The sequence below is a fragment of the Carassius auratus genome, chromosome 38, assembly GCF_003368295.1.
Source record: "Carassius auratus strain Wakin chromosome 38, ASM336829v1, whole genome shotgun sequence".
In the NCBI taxonomy this organism is placed as follows: Eukaryota; Metazoa; Chordata; class Actinopteri; order Cypriniformes; family Cyprinidae; genus Carassius; species Carassius auratus.
Genome location: NC_039280.1, coordinates 11,685,890 through 11,706,871, shown reverse-complemented (window position 1 = coordinate 11,706,871; position 20,982 = coordinate 11,685,890). Strand labels below are relative to the sequence as shown.

The 20,982-nt window shown below is 36.2% G+C and overlaps 3 protein-coding genes across 4 annotated transcripts; 1 reads left to right on the top strand and 2 right to left on the bottom strand.

The window, feature by feature from the left end:
• Positions 1–4,593: 4,593 nt before the first annotated feature.
• LOC113057075 (alcohol dehydrogenase 1-like) lies at positions 4,594–10,760 on the bottom strand. The gene is made up of 9 exons (XM_026224128.1): positions 10,608–10,760; positions 9,735–9,836; positions 9,509–9,650; positions 9,210–9,297; positions 8,572–8,791; positions 5,458–5,718; positions 5,220–5,352; positions 4,988–5,126; positions 4,594–4,904 (listed from the first exon to the last, which is right to left on the bottom strand). Exons 1-9 carry the CDS (start codon positions 10,623–10,625, stop codon positions 4,874–4,876), a joined length of 1,134 nt encoding a protein of 377 aa, XP_026079913.1. The 5' UTR covers positions 10,626–10,760; the 3' UTR covers positions 4,594–4,873.
• Positions 10,761–13,059: 2,299 nt separating this feature from the next.
• fam241a (family with sequence similarity 241 member A) lies at positions 13,060–16,216 on the bottom strand. Its single transcript, XM_026224126.1, has 2 exons — positions 15,983–16,216; positions 13,060–14,379 (listed from the first exon to the last, which is right to left on the bottom strand). Exons 1-2 carry the CDS (start codon positions 16,109–16,111, stop codon positions 14,104–14,106), a joined length of 405 nt encoding a protein of 134 aa, XP_026079911.1. The 5' UTR covers positions 16,112–16,216; the 3' UTR covers positions 13,060–14,103.
• A 1,248-nt stretch (positions 16,217–17,464) lies between these two features.
• eif4eb (eukaryotic translation initiation factor 4eb) lies at positions 17,465–20,982 on the top strand. 2 transcript variants are annotated; one of them, XM_026224125.1, is made up of 7 exons: positions 17,465–17,601; positions 18,440–18,543; positions 18,668–18,763; positions 18,867–18,930; positions 19,510–19,623; positions 19,731–19,870; positions 19,953–20,982. In XM_026224125.1, the coding sequence occupies exons 1-7, from the start codon at positions 17,584–17,586 to the stop codon at positions 20,065–20,067; spliced, it is 651 nt and encodes a 216-aa protein (XP_026079910.1). In that variant the 5' UTR covers positions 17,465–17,583; the 3' UTR covers positions 20,068–20,982. The 2 variants fall into 2 exon arrangements, with proteins under 2 accessions (XP_026079910.1, XP_026079909.1); XM_026224124.1 differs by having other exon boundaries at positions 17,569–17,601; positions 18,428–18,543.

Sequence of the window (20,982 nt, the reverse complement as noted above, 5' to 3'; positions counted from 1 at the left end):
CGATTCAAGAATTTGAGTGAACAAGGAATGGACTGAGGCTGGGGTCAAGGCATCAAGAGCTACCACACACAGACGTGTCAAGGAATTTGGATACAGTTGTCGTATTCCTCTTGTTAAGCCACTCCTGAACCACAGACAATGTCAGAGGAGTCTTACCTGGGCTAAGAAGAAGATTAACTGGACTGTTGCCCAGTGGTCCAAAGTCCTCTATTCAGATCCTCTATGAGACCAAGTTTTGTATTTCATTTGGAAACCAAGGTCATAGAGTCTGGAGGAAGGGTTGAGAAGCTCATAGTCCAAGTAGCTTGAAGTCCATTGTTAAGTTTCCTCAATCTTTGAACCCCATAGAGAATCTATAGGGTATTGTCAAGAGGAAAATGAGAAACAGGAGGACCAAAAATGCAGATGAGCTGAAGGCCACTGTCAAAGAAACCTGGGCTTCCAGACCACCTCAGCAGTGCCACAAACTGACCACCTCCATGCCACACCAAATTAAGGCAGTAATTAAAGCAAAAGGAGCCCCAACCAAGTATTGAGTACATGTACAGTAAATGAGCATACTTTCCAGAAGGCCAACAATTAAATAAAAATGTTTTTTTTTTAATTGGTTTTATGAAGAATTCTAATTTGTTGAGATCGTGAATGGGTGGGTTTTTGTTAAATGTGAGCCAAAATCATCACAATTTAAATAACCAAAGACTACTTCAGTCTGTGTGCAATTAATTTATTTAATTCACAAGTTTCACAATTTGAGTTAAATTACTGAAATAAATGAACTTTTCCACTACATTCTAATTTATTGAGATGAACCTGTATTTGGGCTGGATGATGTACAGTGTACAGTGAAGGCTGTCAACTCTCAAGCATACAATGTGAAATTCATGAAATTAACAATTAACACTGTTCTCACACTCACACGGCACACATCCATCTCACACATTGAGAAACAAACTTCACATGCAACCAAGGGCACTCTCAACACTTCTAGCAACTTCCCCAGTGCCAATTTGTCTTTTTTATTTACTACGTGATTCATAGCATTGAGCAATGTAGCCAATCACAGACACAATGTAAATAAAAGTTTAATTGTGCAGCGTAGAAATGATTATAATGGAACTTTTTGAGATTGCAGTGAAGTTAATTTAGTGACAGTTTTAGTGATTATAAAGGAATCACTGTTTGCACACTCTCTATATCCTTTCAGAATCTGAATAAAAGTTTTGTTCTTGCTGCTAAGAGGACTAACAGCCACATACCCTAAAGTCTCGAGAGTGATATGTAAATCCCTGATTCCTCATATAAATGCCTGATTCATTTTCAAAATCACAGTGATCGACATACTCATAGCAATGGATGGGATACAGGGGAGAGCAGGATGATTTAAGTTTGTGGGTAATCAATCAATCAACTTTTATTCAAGAGACATAGGTCCATAGAGACAACAAAATACAGATATATACAGTATAAACAATACACAAACATTTAGGGATGATGCAGACAAGGCATCATTAAAACATATACAGGCTTTGGGTCCAATGTTTCCAAAAGCAAGATGTATACCTTGTGTCACTCTTAGAAACATCAGCTATGGACACAATGATCATATTCTTAGACCATGTTAGTCTGCACATGAATCTATACATAAGATTTCTTAAAACAGTGTTAAAAGTGGGCACATTATTAGACGCAAACATTTCACGGGCACTACACCAGCTAGGAATTTTAAGCACAATTCTCAGTGCATCATTATAAGCCACTTGAAGTTTTTTCATTTTCGACTGACTAAAATTACAATTGGTTCTGGCAATCAGTACCACACTCTTCATCGAGTTAAATTTTATATCAAGTTGAGTCATCCCTTGTTTCTTGGCAAGCTTCAACAAAATGGATGATGTGACTACAAATATATAAAGAGTTATCCATTTTACTTACTCTATGATGAAGAGAGGCCCATAGAATAATTGTGTGTCCTGTCATCCCTATCAATCTGGTCAGTCCTGTGACTATGACGTCAATCCTGTTACTGTACATTCATTTCATAAAAATGTAAATATATATATATATATATATATATATATGATACAGCCTACCAGGTTTTTGCATTGTAACTCTAACTATGTTTTATTTCAAACAAAGCTCTTTTTTTTATTTATCTCTTGTAATATATATATATATATATATATATATATATATATATATATATATATATATATATATTCTTAAATGACATGTGGTCACACTCCAAAGTTAGGATGTTCTTGGTCATTTGAATGACAAATAGAAACAAAATACCTAAACATGAGGTAGAAAAATAGTCATAAAATTACTATTTAAATTTCATAGCCTGAGATGGCACAATAGCAGACAAAACTCTGCTTGCTGACAGGGTTTTATTTTTCCTACCCCAAACCCCTTAGGAATTCTTCCTCTAAGTTGAACTCAAAAGTTGGCAGCTCTTGTGTAAAGCGTGTTTGTCTGATGTGATGTACACTAATGATCTTTAGAGGGCAGACTTGCACAGAGGGATATCTGTGTTGTTGAGATCTGAAGAAGCTTGTTTCTGTCTAGTGTAGTCTGGGGTGCTTCTCAATATCCCTCCTCCTTTCCTCGTTCCTCCGTCCTCCATCCTACAACCCGGAAACCGATCAAGCTCAGCCATCTTGAAGGACATCTCAATTCTGTAATTGCACCGTGAGGAGGTGAGGATAGAGGAGTGAGGAGGCTTCCTGAGGAGCTATGAGCGAGGACACACAGGTGTATCCTTTGCGGAAGTGTTTTTCATTGAAAAACTTGACACACAAATAAATTCTCCTCCCCCTTCACATCTGTTGTAATAATTTTTATTTTACCTTTTCACTTCAAATAAACCATGCATGTCAAATATTTCAAACATGGAATCTTGCTTTATTAATATTTATTATGAATGTCTTAATTAACAACATAAGAGCAGATCCCTTTAATCACAGCTGATGACACTTTGAAGTAACGCTGAAGGGAGTCCTCCATGCTCACGTCTTTTCCTTGCATCCTGAAGGGGTGGAGCTAAAACATGAGGAAAGCAAATGAGGATGCAAAAATAAGCACCCCTGGTATCCGCTATTGTGAGCTGGGAAACATCATCCAGAAACATGCGCAGGCTTACGGTTTCTCTGTGGTACGGAGCTACTGTGGCCATGGCATTCACAAACTTTCACCAAACGTGCCACACTATGCCAGTGAGTAGTGTCATAATGATACAAGCATTGCACACTGTGATGTAATCAAAACTGCAGAGAGTGCAAACACTCAATAAGCTTGAACTGTCCTTGTTTTATGTAGGCCTATTTCTACAGAGAATAGAGTAATAATAGTCGGTCTGTAATTATGTAATGGAATTTTGTGGTGAAAAAGAGGTGACATGAGGACATATGGCAACACCAAAACAAGTGTCTGAGATACAGTTCTTTTTGTATTTTTGGCCTGACATACACATTGATTTCCATTAATATGTGACCACAAAATAATAATCTTACTGGTTCTTACTGTTAGAAATATGAAGCTTGTCGGCTGTGTGAGGTCTGTTGTCTCAGTCTGCCTCAGTGTGTTTGTATGCCTGGCTCGTGTGGTGTAGGCCAACCGTGTTTATTTGGTACAAACTCTCCAAATCTCATGAAATCAAGATTGAATTATTAAAAGTATTCACAGATAAAAGAGTGCCCCGTGACATTATTGAACATTGAACAAATGTTTTTCATGAACTTCTACCAGCATTTATAAGGTTCAGTTAAATTGATCTTGCTTGAGAGGGAATGTGTCTGTGAAAACCTAAGGGGTACATTAGGTTAAGTAGGCTACAAATGGTTTAATTATTTTCTGATCAGTGCCACTTAAAGAGCGATGTGAAAGCCTGATAAGTTGCAGACATTTTCACTGGTGCTCTTTAACGCTTGATGCATCTCATGAAAATAAAATGTAATGCTTTTTTATATATATATAGTCTGTAAGCTGAATTAAAGTATATCTTCTTTATTTTGGTCTGCTGAATCTGAATATCAAGAAATTATCACAAATAAATTGCCATTTCATTAATAAAATGTCATAACATTTCAGATAAAAGCAGATTTTCTGCAGTCATCCAAGAGTTTCATCTGTACTCAGTTATTGTTGCTGCTTTTCATGCCATTTATCTTTTAGCCAGACAGAACTGGCATACAAGATTCATACCTTTAGTTTTATCTTTCACCTTTCAGAAATAGTTTCAGCATTTTAAACCGGCACTGAATATGTCTGCATTAAGGCCAAGCAATCTATTATTCATCTTAAACATTTTTAGAAGGGTCTGGAAAAAAAGGGTTTCTGCAAGTTAAGACCGAATTGACCAGCCATGAAAGACAGATATGAAGAAAGCATTTGAGAAAGATATGATGTAAAGTATTTAGTGTGTTTATCAGTGTTTGGTTTCAAGCTGCAGGGTGCAGCTGCAAATGTTCTGGTGCTTCCCAACATTCCCATGATGGTTATGTAAGCAAGACAAATGCTGGAGAATCTGGCTCAGAGGAGAGAAATAAACTATGTTGACGGCATCATAAATTGGATATACAAAACCACTTGAAATGATTTACATGCTTGTCTCTCTTTTTATTAGGCACAAGATAGCATTTTCTTGCAAAACTTTTCAGAAGCATTTTGCATTTGATAGCATTTTGAATAGAACCTTTTTTTATGTTAAACATTAACATTTAGTGAATCACTTAATAAAGCAGAGGGCTGGAATATGCTTTTAAAGAGGGCCCTTGAATGCACCCAGCTGTTACTCAAATATTGCATAGAAGGTGAAGCGCATAAGCTGAATATAATTGGCCTAGAAACTGCTTGGGTGAAGACGATTTGCTTCTCATTTGGATATATTCAGGATGCATCGAATGCTGTAAGATGGGAAACAAAGATTAGGACTTTATTTTTTACAATATTAACCTCAAATACAGAAAGGTGTGAGTGACAAATATACCAGTCTCCAGTCTTCATGAGGTTGATGGCATCGTTGACCTGTTCCAGACTCATTTTGTGTGTTATGAACTCGTCAAGCTTTATTTTTCCATTCATGTAGTTGCCAACCAGGTTTGGGACAGATTCCTTGCTTTTAAAACCTTTACATAACCAGAAATGAATGTACTGTATGCACAAGAATTTACTCAAGATCTTTGAAAGCCATAGAAAGCATTAACTGATAGCTTGATTACCTCCAAACAGAGATCCTTTCCAGGTTTTCCCAGATATGAGCTGAATTGGCTTTGCAGAGAATTCCTTCACATCAGTCCAGCCAACCAAAACACTCACACCCCAACCTTTAACACATGACTCCAGGGCAGTTCTCTTAAGTCAAAGATGCATTAATTCACACACATTTCACATACTGAAAGCTTTTAAATGGGTTAGTAAATAAATGCACCTTTCACAAATGTGTCAGGCAGGTCTTACCATTACTTCAGTGTTGCCCACACACTCGAGTGAGAAATCCACTCCTCCATTGGTAAGTTCTGCCAGTACTTCAGAGATGGGTTTATCATATGCCTTCGGATTCAGAAAATCAGTGGCACCAAAGACCTTCGCCTTCTCAAACTTCTTCTCATTAATATCCACAGCAAAGATGCGGGAGGCTCCGGCATTTTTACAGCCCATGACTGCAGCCAGACCTATTGCACCCAGTCCAAACACTGCACACACTGAGCCAGGAGTGACCTTCAAACAAACACAAACAAATCACTTGTGTGTGCATCTTACACAAATATATACATTAATATACAGGTGCATCTCAATAAATTAGAATGTCATGGAAAAGTTAATTTACTAACTTTATTTATTACAAAAACCCACCAATTCACAATCTCAACCAATTAGAATACTTCATAAGACCAATATATAAAAAAAAAAAAATATTTTAGTGAATTGTTGGCCTTCTGGAAAGTATGTTCATTTACTGTTCATGTACTCAATACTTGGTAGGGGCTCCTTTTGTTTTAATTTCTGCATCAATTCGGCGTGGCATGGAGGTGATCAGTTTGAGGTGTTGTTGTTTTTTTTGGCCGAAGTCTGTCAGTTACAGTAGAATAAATAATAAAATAAAATACAGATCACAGCATGCCAACATTAGTTTAAAAAAAAATCCAAAATGTAGTTTATTTTATTGAACTGAAATTCATCTTAATGCAAACTGTGCACTGCACACATTAAATTTAATGTAAATCATCCATTATAACACGTTTTCTTTTTTTTATTATTTGAAAGTAGACATTTCACTCTCTATAGATTTATTTTTCATACACAGTGTTTTGAAGTTTCTTAATAAATGTAGAGTCTTTACGGATTCCAAAGATTTATTACTTTTATCTGTATGACCAAAAGTTATGGAGTGTATTAAGAGCCAGTGAGATCACCGGTGCCTCCATCTGTCCTGCTGTGAGCACACTGCTGTTCAGTTTCCACACACACTTCAATAGGTTAACATTAGATTGAGCGGCCATGTAAAGTTATTACTACATACATCTCTTAGATGAAAAGCTATATCTGAGGTCGATTAATGATAGGTGGGCTTTTGGATGTCCTGCCCGATGTAGGCTACTGTATTACCTAACCCGTCAAATCCCCATGATTAATAGTTTTGTTTTGTGATTCTCATGACCTGTGGGAGTCCAGAAAAAAAAGGTCATCTTCTAGTTTGTGGCACTGCTGAGGTGGTTTGGAAGCCCAGGTTTCTTTGACAGTGGCTTTCAGCTAATCTGCATTGTTTGGTCTCTTGTTTCTCATTTTCCTCTTGACAATACCCTATAGATTATCTATGGGGTTCAGGTCTGGCGAGTTTGCTGGCCAGTCAAGCACACCAACACCATTTTGGTGCTTTTGGCAGTGTGGGCAAGTGCCAAATCCTGCTGGAAAATGAAATCAGCGTCTTCAAAAAGCTGGTCTGCAGATGGAAGCATGAAATGCTCCACAATTTCTTGGTAAACGGGTGCAGTGACAATGGACTAACAACAGCAGATGACATTTCACCCCAAATCATCACAGACTGTGGAAACTTAACACTGAACAAAGTAACTTGGGCTATGAGCTTCTCTACCCTTCCTCCAGACTCTAGGACCTTGGTTTCCAAATGAAATACAAAACTTGCTCCCAACTGAAAACAGGACTTTGGACCACTGGGCAACAGTCCAGTTCTTCTCCTTAGCCCAGGTAAGACAACTCTGATGTTGTCTGTGGTTCAGCAAATTCCTTGACACGTCTGTGTGTGGTGGCTCTTGATGCCTTGACCCCAGACTCAGTCCATTCCTCATGAAGTTCACTCAAAATCTTTAATAGATTTTGCTTGACTATCCGCATAAGGCTGTGGTTCTTGTGGTTGGTTGTGCATCTTTTCTTCCACACTTTTTCCTTCCACTCAACTTTCTGTTAACATGCTTGGATACAGCACTCTGTGAACAGCCAGCTTCTTTGGCAATGAATGTTTGTGGCTTACCTTCCTTGTGAAGGGTATCAATGATTGTCATCTGGAAAACTGCCAGATCAGCAGTCTTCCCCATGATTGTGTCACTGTTGAACCAAACTGAGAGACCATTTTGAAGGCTCAGGAAACCTTTGCAGATGTTTTGAGTTGATTGGCATGTCACCTTATTCTAATTTGTTGAGATAGTGATTTGGTGGGTTTTTGTTTAATGGGAGCCAAAATCATCACAATTAAAAGAACCAACGAATTGGACTACTTCAGGAAATTAACTTTTCCACGATATTCCAATTTATTGAGATGCACCTGTACACACACACACAAACACAGTGTCCAAATCCTTTTATATGACAGTTGCTCTAATTGGTAAAGAAGTGTTCCAATTGTGCAACTGTCCCCCCCCCCCCTTTCTTGTAAGGCTTAATCAATGTAATGTAATCTCTTACTCTTAAATATAATGGTTGCTTTTCTGAACTGGAACAGCTTCAACTACATGGTCTAAAAAAATGCAACCTACGGAGACCTTTGAAATTAGACTTTTATAATGGGAAATGAGAAACTTCTATAATTGAGCCACTGAATTATTCACTCAACCAAGTAGTTTGAACACACTGATTAATTCGATAAAACACACTGGGGTTTGCAAGTGAGTGAACTGCAGGGGGTTTGTGGATTAATGATAAGATTACAATTTATTAAATCATAAAAATAAATAATTCAAAATAAAACTACACTTATTATTTCATTTGTTTAACTGCATGGCTTGTTTCCATTAACTGCCATCAGAGCACTATTGGAATGTGTTGTAAAATTACTGAAATACAACTTCTAAAGTCTAAAGTAAATATTTTAATCTTGTTTAAAATGTAAGTCACTCAATATTAAGTTTTGGTTTATTGGTTGTATAGCACAGCTGAGATAAACTTAACCTTTATTTTAGTATAATGTTTTTCTTAAAGTGTCCTTGTGCTCTTTTTTTTTTTTTTTTTTAAATGAACAGGCATTGATTCAACATTGTTATATGAAGCAAAAACTTTCATTCAAGTGTAGCTTAAGTGTCCAGATACTTCTTGAGTGCACACAACATTTATACACACCCCAGCTGTGTTGACAGCAGCTCCATAACCGGTAGAGACGCCGCAGCTGAGCAGACACACGCGGTCGAGTGGGGCATCATCAGCAATCTTGACCACAGCAATCTGGTTGATAACGGTGTACTCAGAGAAGGTACTGGTGCCCATGAACTGCAGGATGGGCTGACCACGGCAAGTGAAACGTGTTGTAGGATCAGACATAATGTCATAATACTTACTTGACCTGCCAGAAAAGAAAAGAAAAAAAGATACATTCCCAAAAAGTGGATGAAATATATGACCCTGGACCACAAAATCAGCAATAAGGGTAATTTTTTTACATGTTGATTTATACAGCAACTGAAAGCTGAACAAATATTATTTTCATTTATGTATGGTTTGTTAGGGTATGACAATATTTGGCAGTGTGGAATCTGAGGGTGCAAAAATGTTGATAAAATTGCCTTTAAAGTTGTCAAAAAGTCCTTAATGCATATTACTAATCATAAATAAAGTTTTTATACATTTATGGAAGGCCATTTACAGATATCTTCAGGGATCACGATCTTTACTTAAAATCTTAATGATTTTTGGCATAAAAAAAACAAAAACATTTTATCATGCATAATGTGAAAAGTTGTTCTGTTGTTTGTATTTCTTACCAGCTGCGGTCACACAGGTTTGTTTTTTGACACTTGCAGAACCTGCATTCTCCACACTGAGAGAGGAAGAGTGGAATGACCTTATCACCTGTTCACCACAATACATAGACTTATTTTAGCATAGGGTTTCGTTCATGAACAAATCAATACAAACACAATACAAAGTTAAGTAACCAGATAACAAGATTCATATAAAGATTAAATTCAGAAGACATGAGTGAGAGTAATTTAAGAGACTGAGTTTTCATTTTTGAGTGAACTATCCATAAGCGTATCAATAAGTAGTTTTATTTTGTGACCTGGTTTGAAATCAGTTACTCCAGGTCCCACACTCTCCACCACACCAGCACCCTCATGTCCCAAGACAGTGGGAAAACCCCGCTTGTCCTTCCCTTCAAACGGGTGGTAAAGGTCAGTGTGACAAACACCTGTGGCTACAACCTTAAAAACAGGAGAAAAACCATGTTAACCAATAATGGTTAACAATATCAGTGCGATTTGACAACTTCATGGGACACTTCCCACCTTAATTCGTATTTCTCCTTCCTGAGGTGGGGCGACTTCGATTTCCTCAATCATCAGGGGGACATTTGGCTCCCAGGCAACAGCAGCCCGACATTTAATCACCTTCAGCACATAGAAAAACTTGGTTCAGCATGTTTTATAGTTATTTAATGGTTGACTACAGATGTTTATATAACCACTGTGCATGAGCAGCCGCATGATCTAAACTCTTTAACCTTAGTTGGAAATTGTCCAGCTGTTTGGCTTGAGCCAATGGAAACATTAAACATCTGTTTTTAGAGCCACAAATATCGGTGATTTCACAATCAAAGGTAAATATTAACTAGATGAAATTGCCAGAGCACAATTTTTGTAGTTGTAGCATAGTTTAATGGTTTCCATTTGTCAGTACACTGGCATATACAATTGTCACTTCATTTATCCTGACATGTGGACGTCTTTGTACATAAACATACATACATATACACACACACATACATATATATATACATATACATATATATATATATATATCAAGTTATTTGTGCATTGCAAAAAATTACATATACTCAAGCCATCACATTTGAGACAAGACATTTATCTAACATATTTTTCTTAAGCATAACATTTTTGGCTTATATTTTTTTAAGCATAAGTTAAGTTATACTGGATGGCTTAAAGCATTCATAACATTCTTATGAGAGTCTCATTAAAATGTTAGCATTATATTGCTCCAAATCTTATTTTTAAGATGACTTTGTTCTGTAAACTTCTCCTCATCAATAGATCAATTGAAATAAGGCTAACTGTATAAAGGGACTGGAGTCGTATAAAAAAATGCATTAACTACTCTTCAGAAAAAAGGAAACGAGACCAAAAGACAAGTTTACGAACCTTTCCTGCAGTGGCCATTTTCCAATGTAGTCGTGTTTCTGTGATGAATGCAAAAAGAGGCAGAGATTCTTTGGTGTTCGTTTTTATACTCCGGTATTGTGTGGATGAAGCAACCTCTCTCTCCTCTCTCTCACTTCTCTTTCTTTTACTGAAGTAAGACTGTAACCTTTTAATATAGTAAATATATATTAAGATTATTAAGAATTTAAGCATTTCCTATGCATGTCTTCACATTTTACTTTGGTTTAAACAGGAGATACTTTCAAAAGGTATACTGTATATGATGTAAAATGTTCTTAAAATGATTATACAGGACCCTCCACTATTATTGATACCCTTATATGAGCAAAGACGGTTGTGAAATTAAATCTGCATTGTTTATCCTTTTGATCTTTCATTAAAAAAAAACATTTACAATTTTACAATTAAAGTAAAACATTTGAAAGTGGGGGGAATCTCATTATAAAATAAATGTTTTTCTCCAATGCACGTTGGCCATTATTATTGGCACCCCTATAAATTCTTACGAGTAAAATATATCTGTCCATTTATATATAATTTTCTTTTTTAGCACACCAGGGTAACTAGGAGCATGCAATTATCCAGCCATGACTTCCTTCCAGGATTATAAATATGAGGAACACAAAAGCCCAATTCCCTTAATCATCCATCACAAGGAGTAAAACCAAAGAATATAGTTCTGATGTGCAAAACAGAAAAGATTTTTGAGCTTCACAAAATAGAAGGTGTCTGTAAGAATATAGCTTAAGCATTGGAAATCCCCATTTCCACCATCAGGGCAATAATTAAGAAGTTCCAATCAACTAAAGATGTTATAAATCTGCCTGGAAGAGGACATGTGTCTACAGTATATCGTCCTAATGCACATTGAGGAGGAGAGTTTGAGTGGCCAATGACTCCAAAGATCACAGCGGGAGAAATGCAGAGATTAGTTGAGACTTGGGATCAGAGAGCCTAAATATAAAAAAATATCAAACAGCCCCTTCATCACCACGTTATTTGGGAAGGTTTCAAGAAAAATTCTCCTTTCCCATCCAAAAACACACTCTAGAACAGGGTTCCTCAAATCTTACCCTGGAGGGCCAATGCGTTGCAGAATTTAGGTCCAACCCTGATCAAACTCACCTACCTGTGATTTTCTAATGATCCTGAAGACATTGATTAGCATGTTCAGGTGTGTTTAATTAGGGTCACAGCTAAGCTCTGCAGGAAAATGGATCTTGGGGGCCAGATTTGAGGATCCCTGCTCTAGCATATTCAGTTGTCAGACATGACTGGAACTTCAAATGGGACTGGCTTTCTCTGGCCAGATGAAACTAAAAAAATTGCTTTTTGGCAACAAACCCCCCATATGTTTTACTACAAACAGGGATAAAAAGTACCCAATGTCCAGGGTTAAATATACTGCTGGATCTTTAATGCTGCAGCCCTGGAGGTCCTGGATGTCTTATTCAGATACATGGCATAATGTATTCAATCAGATACCAAAAGATAAAAAATCTAAACCTGACTGCCTCTGTTAGAAATCTTATAATGGACATTGTTTAGATCTTCCATCAGGAGAGAATTCCAAATCAAAATTAACACAAAAATGGGTCACTGAGCACAAAATGAAGCTTCTGCCATGGCCTCTGTTCTCTGTCCTAATACCTGTAGAAAATGAGTGTGGTGAACTCAAGAGAAGAAGCACCAACATGGAGTTGTGAATCTGAAGGATTTAAAGAGATTCTGGATGAAGGACTGGTCTCTGATCTTTTGTCAGGTGCTTGCTAAACTCTTCAGGCATTATTGAAGAAAACTCAGAGCTGTTATCTTGGGAAAAGGACATTGCAATAATTGGGTGCCAATAATTGTGGCCAACATAAACTAGATAAAAACATTTATTTCATAATGAGATTTGCCAATTTTTCAATTGTTTTACTTGAATAAAAGTTTAGAGTTTTGTGAATGTTTTGAATGAAAGATCAAAAGGACAAACAATGCAGATTTTACAGCTGCCTTGGTTCCTATTTACTAATGGTGCCAATAAAAGTGGAGGGCACTGTGTATTGGTAACCCCTTGCCAGGGCTGCATTTCCCAAAATCATTTTTAAAGTAGATCATAGATATGATTATGATCAATGGGCTTACAGAGCTTTTGTAAAACACAACCCAGATTAATTTGATGGAACTCTGTGGCAATAATTGGACTATATTACAAAAAAATGATTTAAAACAATGATAATCTTTTATTATGATTCCCAGATTTAAAGTTTAATTACATTACAGAATCATTTAAAATATACATTCTTTCAAAAGAAATTAATCGATAAAAGTCCTAACAACCCAACACCACCCAAGAATACAGCATGGTGGCATACAGAAAATGATATGTTGGTTAAAATGAATTTATGGCACAGAAGATGCTAATTAACACTGAAAAAAGTATCCGCAGTTATGAATTATAAATTGGAGTATTACATACCAAATAAAGCCTTTGAATCATGATGATTTTCATGAATATGAAGTGATGCCATCTTGCAAAGATATTCACAGTAACATAAAGAGCAGCTTATCCTTGCTTAAAAATTTAGAGTTCGTACAATAACTTTCAAATATTATAATTCATAATTCATAAAGAAAAAGCTTAAGTGCAATAAAAACAAGCCTTTTCATACTTCTGCATACTAAATATTTTCGTTATGAAATAATCCCTTGGATTTCATTGTTACTGATATTGCTACATGAATCTTTGAAAAGAACAGACAACATGAGCAGATTACAGTAAAATCAAACTAATAATAACATCAAATAGGAATTTACAGTATATGATGTATTTCTTTTATCATAAAAGGTTTGATTTTAAACAGTTTCTTCTATTACTTAGACTACTAGAGCATTTTATTTAATGCATACTTTCAAAGTTATCCCAGCAGCCCCAAAACATTCACATGCAGTAGTATTAACACATTCAAGTTTTAATACAGAATGATTATTATTCCCTGGTATTTTTCCCAAGACGTGTTTAGGGGAAAATGAGGAAGGTTGCCCTCTAGTGCAATTGTGAGGAGAATGCAAGACTGACATCCGGGTGAATAAGAGAAATACATTCAACAACGGTAATGACCGTATAACTGATATGTACAGCTGTTATTAGAATCTGGTTATCCAATAGTCAGCATATCAATATGCACCCATTTTTGTCAATGCAAATATGGAAGGGAAGCATGCTTTTCAAAAGTACTTTTCACAGCTAACGCACGGTTCATTCCAGTAGTTAAGGTAAATCCTCTGACTAATTTCATTAACTCACCCTCTTATTATATACCCACATTAAAAGAAGGCAAAGGGCACAGACTCAAATATACGGAACAGGTAAAACTTTCAAATGACATTCATGAAGCTCATCTTTTATAGAAAGGAGTCTCTCCTCTCTTTCACTGGCACTGGCTGCGGGTGGCAAATGAACCTTCATGTGTGTCCGTCTTCAGATCTGTTATTTCTGGATATAAATGATAACAATGCATAGAGTTCCTACAAGACCGAGGGCTTGGATACCCAGGAACCAGAGCAGCATCCAAAACACCAGCACAACCACAGGCTCCACGATCTTCTCTCCGAAGTAAAGCTGGGTGAAACCAATGCCCCTCAAACACTTATTGAGCTCCCCAAAAAGAGTGCCCAGCCTCTCGCAGTCATCCACCAAAGGAGCCTCTGGCTGTGGCTCTGCTACAGAGTGACTGTGTGGTCTTTCTCTTCCCCTGAGGTCATTCTGAGAGCAAAGACAGTTTGACTAGATTACACAATGCTTTTTAAAAAGTGTCCCTATTATGGATTTTCTTAAATTACCTTTCACACAGCTCTAAGTGAATAAAAACATCTAAAAGTGTTCATTTGTGTACATTCACAATGAAAACAAAACATTTGTGCTTTTGTAAAATAAAGGAAACAAACAGGATGCGGCTTTCTTAAAAGTGCATCCCAAAAATAAGCAGAAATTCTACATTTAGGCTGGTAATTATTGCACAGACTTTTTTTCTTTCCTTGGTTAATTTATTATTGATAAAAATATATTTTGCATATAGGCCTCTTTATTTCTTTTGTATATAGCCTAGCTTTTTTATGTTTTTCTCAGTTCGCAGAAGCGCTGCAGATATGTGTCCTCACTTTCTGTTGTTTATGTTGTTTTTTGTGTGTTTAAAATTCATCCCTGGAAAACAAATTTAGGTATTTTTAATGGGTCACAGCCATGTATCAATTCAAATTTAATTTAATTGTAATTTAACATATCAGTTAGGACAAATAGAATAACTGAAATGAACATTTCCTAATAAAGGTTCATCAGAAAAAGAATAATAGACTAATAAAACTGCATCCATTTATGAATATTGCTTGATGATCAAGTATCTAAAGAATCTATAGCCTAACAAAGTACAAAAAAAAACCTTGTCAAAACACTTGTCAAAAATATTTTTATGCAGTCTTATACAATTTAATTATAGGCTGTATAATAAAGTTTTGTTTCAATGGGATGTAAAAACAGGCTACAAGCCTATATAATTTATGCAATAGGTGAAATTATATATGGAAACAGCTCAAGGGCAATTTTTTTGCAATACACCAAAACTTACGACAAATCATTTTTTTAAGGATTAACGTCATCACACACACCATTTTATTGGTAAAATGCCAGTTGAATGGAAACAGCTGTAACAGCAAATTCCGCAACGTTTTTTTTTTTAGCGCATATTCTTTTTGTCGATAACAACGTGTAAAAACTAGATGGAAACTTGGAATTAAAGTGTTTTTTGACCTTGCATGCATGTCAACTAAAATATGAACCTTTCATAACCCATAATAAGGGCACTTTAAGTCATACAAATCAGGAAAAGGAAAATTTTGTACAAGATGACACCACATGACTGTGGTGTGAGAGTATCTGTGGGAGTGTGATTATATGTTACATGTTTGCATGTACTCATGCTAAATATAGGCTGGTAAAAAAAAACTGTTTGCTATACTTGGGCTTCATTAAAGTTAGCTAAGACAGATGTTGTTGAGGCATTACAGATTAGACTTAATGCCATGAACACCTTATGTAATAGCTAATGAATGTGACAATACAGCTATTAATAGAGCAGTCTGGTATTTTATGTATAAATCTCTTGATAAAGAAAGGGAGAGATAGGGCAGAGTATGGAGTTACTGATAAAACCAGTAACGTTAGAGTATTTCGCAATTTCCGAGCAAAAAATGAAAGGAAATGACGCCAAATACATTAATACAACTCTATTTTTTGTTATTACATAAAATAAAATAAAATCACAGATAAATATTGTGTAGAGCTGTTTCAGATCTGACACTCTTAACGTTACCTGTTCGCTGTGAGCGGGTCTTACAGCAGTTTCATGCTGACATCGACATCCGCTTCGTTCTCGCGTTCCGTTTAAGGCATCACGATGTTGTACCTCCGTATCAATTACAATCCGATTAGTTCTTGACATTTTTTTAACACAAAATTATAACTGCTGAACTGAGATAGGGCCAAAGGGCTGAGAACCAGGTGGCTGCTGGCGATACTTCCGGTCTTGGCTGTCAACAGAGGGGACATTGACGTCATGAGTCACGAGTGCAGTCAAAATAAAAGATTTATCATCCAAAATAGTAGGAATTATTTTAATATGTTTATTATAACATTCATAACGAGAAAATGTTAATGAATTAAACAGAATTAACTATATGTTGATTACGTAGAGTTGATGGAAGAAGCCATTTTAACATTTTAATTATTTTTGCGAGGTTTAATTTTCTAGCCTGATTCATAGTATAATTTAATCAAATGCACTGTAAATGTATAGAGTTATTGAAGCGCACGGCTATGAGCCACCTACGCAGACAACATTTGGGGGCGTCGTTTCCGCGAATCGGTTCTTTTGATCCGTTCATTTCAACAAACCGGTCAAAGACGATTCAGCTGCCTTTTCATGCTCAAAACGCTCTAGTAAATTGACATATCTTTACTTATGTCTGTTCATTGCTGTTTATATTTATTATAATTTTATTCAGTTTACTTTATGGCATCCCTGATTCAGCGCATAAAATAACATAAACATAATTAGCTTTTACATTAAACAGTACTAAAATTAATATATCACTTGGCTAAAAATACATTTCTGATATTTAAGTAAATATTTTTTAATAAAATCGAAATTACATATTATATAAAATATTTTAAAAAATGCTTTAATATAAAACCTTTTTTGTAAATGCACTCTGTAGTTCAATCATCATATAAATCATACAAATTCAATATATCTGGGTTATTTATTTTAAAGAGCCAGTGATTTAGTGATGTTAGGTAAAAACATTTAGAATACACTGTAAGTCGCTTTGGATAAAAGCGTCTTCTTGCATAAATGTAAATGTAAATTTGATTTCAGAACTGTGATTCGTGACTGTGAATTGTTTGTTATTCTACCTGTAAATGTTAAATAAACAAGAAATAAGAAAGCAATATATATATATATATATATATATATATATATATATATAAATTTTATTTATTTATTTATTTATTTATATATAACATTTTCAAGCCTTAAATCTACTCTTTGAATAATTTCAATAACTATGTGTACTTGTTTTTTATTGTTTTCGATTATTATTGTTTTTGTTTTGATGTACTTTATATGTAATTGCACTTGTATATTCTTTGTTCTAAAAACTGCAATTTAAAAAAAAAAAACAAAGAAAGAAAAAACTGGTGTTATTCATTATTAAGATCCGATTCAAAGAATGATTCATTTACGCACAGGTCATAGCTAAACAGTGTTCAAATCCTCTCTGGTAGGCGTCTCGCAGTAAAGTTTTGAGAAACAGCTTGTGATTCGCTCTCTGCGCCGCGTCAGCCAATCAGAGCGAAGCACTGAAGTGAAGCCTGAACGTCCCTTATGAGGCCTTGAACGGCTCACGGAAAATGGCGACGGCGGAGCCGGTGAGTCAATAAACTTCTCAAAGATTATTTTACACTTTCAGTCCTTCAGCGCTACGCTACGAACTACCTGCCCTTAACAATATTTTATACGTCCTTTTAGGCTAAACTTACGTTTAAATGTTATTCTCTGTAAACTTTTAAAAAGTTTTCCGGCATGTTTGAATGGGGTGGCTCAACAAGTTTGGCTGAAAGTGGACGAGGCTCGTTCCAGTCGCGTAGCGCACTTAATTACTTTTCCAGATGTCTGTGCGTCACCACTACCCTATATGCATTTAGCCACACTTTTTATCTTGCTTAATTTTCTTTCGGGAGCAAAGCGTCCCCACCACTGCACAGCTGTCAAAAACTAAAACAGCAAATGAGGAAAGTGAAGTGAATTGTAGTGAAACGACACCATGCTGGATCGAACTATAAAAGCTGTGCCAAACCATAGTTTTATTCACAGCTGTTACAATCTGCTATTAAGTTCCGGATTGACACGTTAAGTTAATTTTACGTGTATGAATTTGTATCTACATTTTCTAATTTGCACAAAAAACCCTCGGTCATAATAATGAATGACTGTAAACACTCGAAGCTCATGTTAGGTTCAAGTTGAGCAAAACTAACAGTGACTGTAGTCTTCAGACTATCAGATACAACACGATCACATCTGCCAGGTACGGCACTGGTCCCAGCTGTTGAATTAGCTCTATTCTGGATGCTTAAATAAATGAGGACAATAAAGGGACATTGCCTCCAGTCTTTCTCTTCTGTCTGCACTGTGTGTGTACTGGCTACTGTGATGTGAACTTGAATGTATTGGATTTAAACTAATCTTTTAAAGGTTCCTGTGCAGGAATTAAACTCGATTTCTTGTAAGAGTGAAGAGGAGGACTCCGAAGAGACGAATCAGGAGATTGTCAGCCCCGAGAGCTACATCAAACACCCCCTACAGAACAGGTCGAGTGAATGAATGCACTTGTTTTTAGGGATGAATGCACTTGTTTTCAAATAATGTGTTTGCTTCTAAATGCAGTTTTTAGTTTCTTTAGATGTTGTCTTTATTTAATTTTTTCCCTTAAAGGTGGTCTTTATGGTTCTTCAAAAATGACAAGACCAAAACATGGCAGGCCAATCTCAGACTGATCTCCAAATTTGACACGGTAGAGGATTTCTGGGCGTAAGACTGACTTTGTTTTTACAAGAGATACGCATATATTAAAACACCCCCCCCCCCCATTCATTAGTTGATTAGTCTAATTTTATGAGTCTCCTCTTTCTAGGCTTTATAACCACATTCAGCTCTCCAGTAATTTGATGTCAGGATGTGACTACTCGCTTTTCAAGGTAGGCTTTCATCATACCTACTGCCATTTTTATGTATTTAAAAGGTTCACCCAGATAATTAAAAAAATAATAATAATAATAAAAAAATAATAAAAAATATAAAAAAAAAAATAATAATCATTGTTAAAGCTGTATGAAATTTTACCAAATAAACACAAATAACCATGATTTCAAGAACAAATTGAACATGAGCAAAGCTGCACTAAAACATTACTGACCAATCATACTGAAGCATCTGTTGCAGTTTGCCATATTATCAGATAAGCTGTCATTCTTTTCTAATGTAAGTCAATGTGTTAGGATTAATTTGGCTGAAGCAATCCAAAAATATGGTGAAATGTTGCCAGAAAACTCTTAGAAGTGACAAAAGAGAGTCTCTTTTACAATTCTTACATTAGTACTTTCACTAGGATTTAAACCCATGAACTTGGATATGCTAGTGGCATGCTTTAATGTTTTAGCTACAGGAAATAAAGACACATTTTTTGGTATTTTCTTTTTGCTTGTTTACTGTTGCTTGCTGCTGTTAGAAATAGTTTACGAGACTGCTGTGGACTTTGCTTTGTGCTTGGGTTGCAGGATGGTATTGAGCCAATGTGGGAGGATGAGAGGAATAAAAGAGGAGGCCGCTGGCTCATCACTCTCAACAAGCAGCAGAGAAAGTATGACCTGGACCGCTTTTGGTTGGAAACTGTAAGAGTTCTGAGTTATTCACTGATCGCCTCCTCAAAATACACGTAAGTAATTCATGTGCTTCCAAAGCCCTGACTCATTAACATTCACCTGTGTCATACCTACAGCTGCTGTGCCTCATCGGTGAGGCCTTTGACGACTACAGCGATGATGTGTGCGGGGCTGTAGTCAACGTCCGAACAAAAGGAGATAAAATCGCCGTCTGGACAACTGACTACGAGAACAGAGAGGCTATAACGCACATAGGGTGAGGCTCTCATGCATTCACGCTTCATGTAAAGGAAAACATACTGAGCAGGTTACAGTGTGTTATTGTGTTTGTTTGGCAGGAGGGTGTACAAGGAACGATTAGGTGTCCCTATGAATATGACCATTGGCTACCAGTCTCATGCTGACACGGCCACTAAGAGTGGCTCCACCACTAAGAACAAGTTTGTGGTCTGAATATCTTCAAGGGCCTGGATTCTCTCTCTCTCTCTCTCTCTCTCTCTCTGTCTGCCTCTCTCTCTCTCTCTCTTTCTCTCTCTCTCTCTCTCTCTCTCTCTCTCTCTCAAAACCAAAGCAACAAAAAAACAGACTGGACTGAACTGCCATTAAACCCCCTAGCAAGTACATTTTTTTACAAACACACTCCTGGTGTTAACTTGCACAACCAATGAGGTTTGCAGCAGAGACAAAATTTGAAAATAACAGTACTCTGCTGCTTGTTTTATTCACACACATTTTAAGTATTACTTCTGTATCATGCTACACTACACACGTTCTCGCTTTAACCCACCAAACATTCACACATCACTACACAGTTTTCACCCTGAGAAAAAAAAGGAACATGTGCATAATGAAGGCACATTCAGTGTTTACCCCTGGCAAGTATTTTTCAGAGTTTGTAAAGTATTTAATATTAATATTGTTTTTTGTTTTTTTTTGGAAGAAATTGTCAATTTATTTGATGGCAGAGGAAAGGAAATGTCTGTGTTCTTTTATCCAGCAGCTTTGCTGCTTCAGTGCCTAATGAACTTAAACATTTTAATTTATTCAGATGAATTGTCAACAACTCATTGAGATGATATCTGGCCATTGAGTGAATGTGATCAAGCTAATCTTCATAGAGCTGCCTTATGTCTAAGCATTAACTTGATTAAATTTGGGGGTTTGCAATTCAAGATAAGTGGTTTTATATTGTGAATTTTTGATGCATCATAAGTTTACATTCCTTGTTAGAAGAGTAAACTGGGATTTGTTTTGCAGTGCTGTAACAGATGAATTGTGCTTGTCTGGATGTCAATGGCTTGAGTTGGCTCTTCAATAAGATAGCAGCATTATCAAACAGGCAGTGAAAATAAAATAGATTTATGTTGA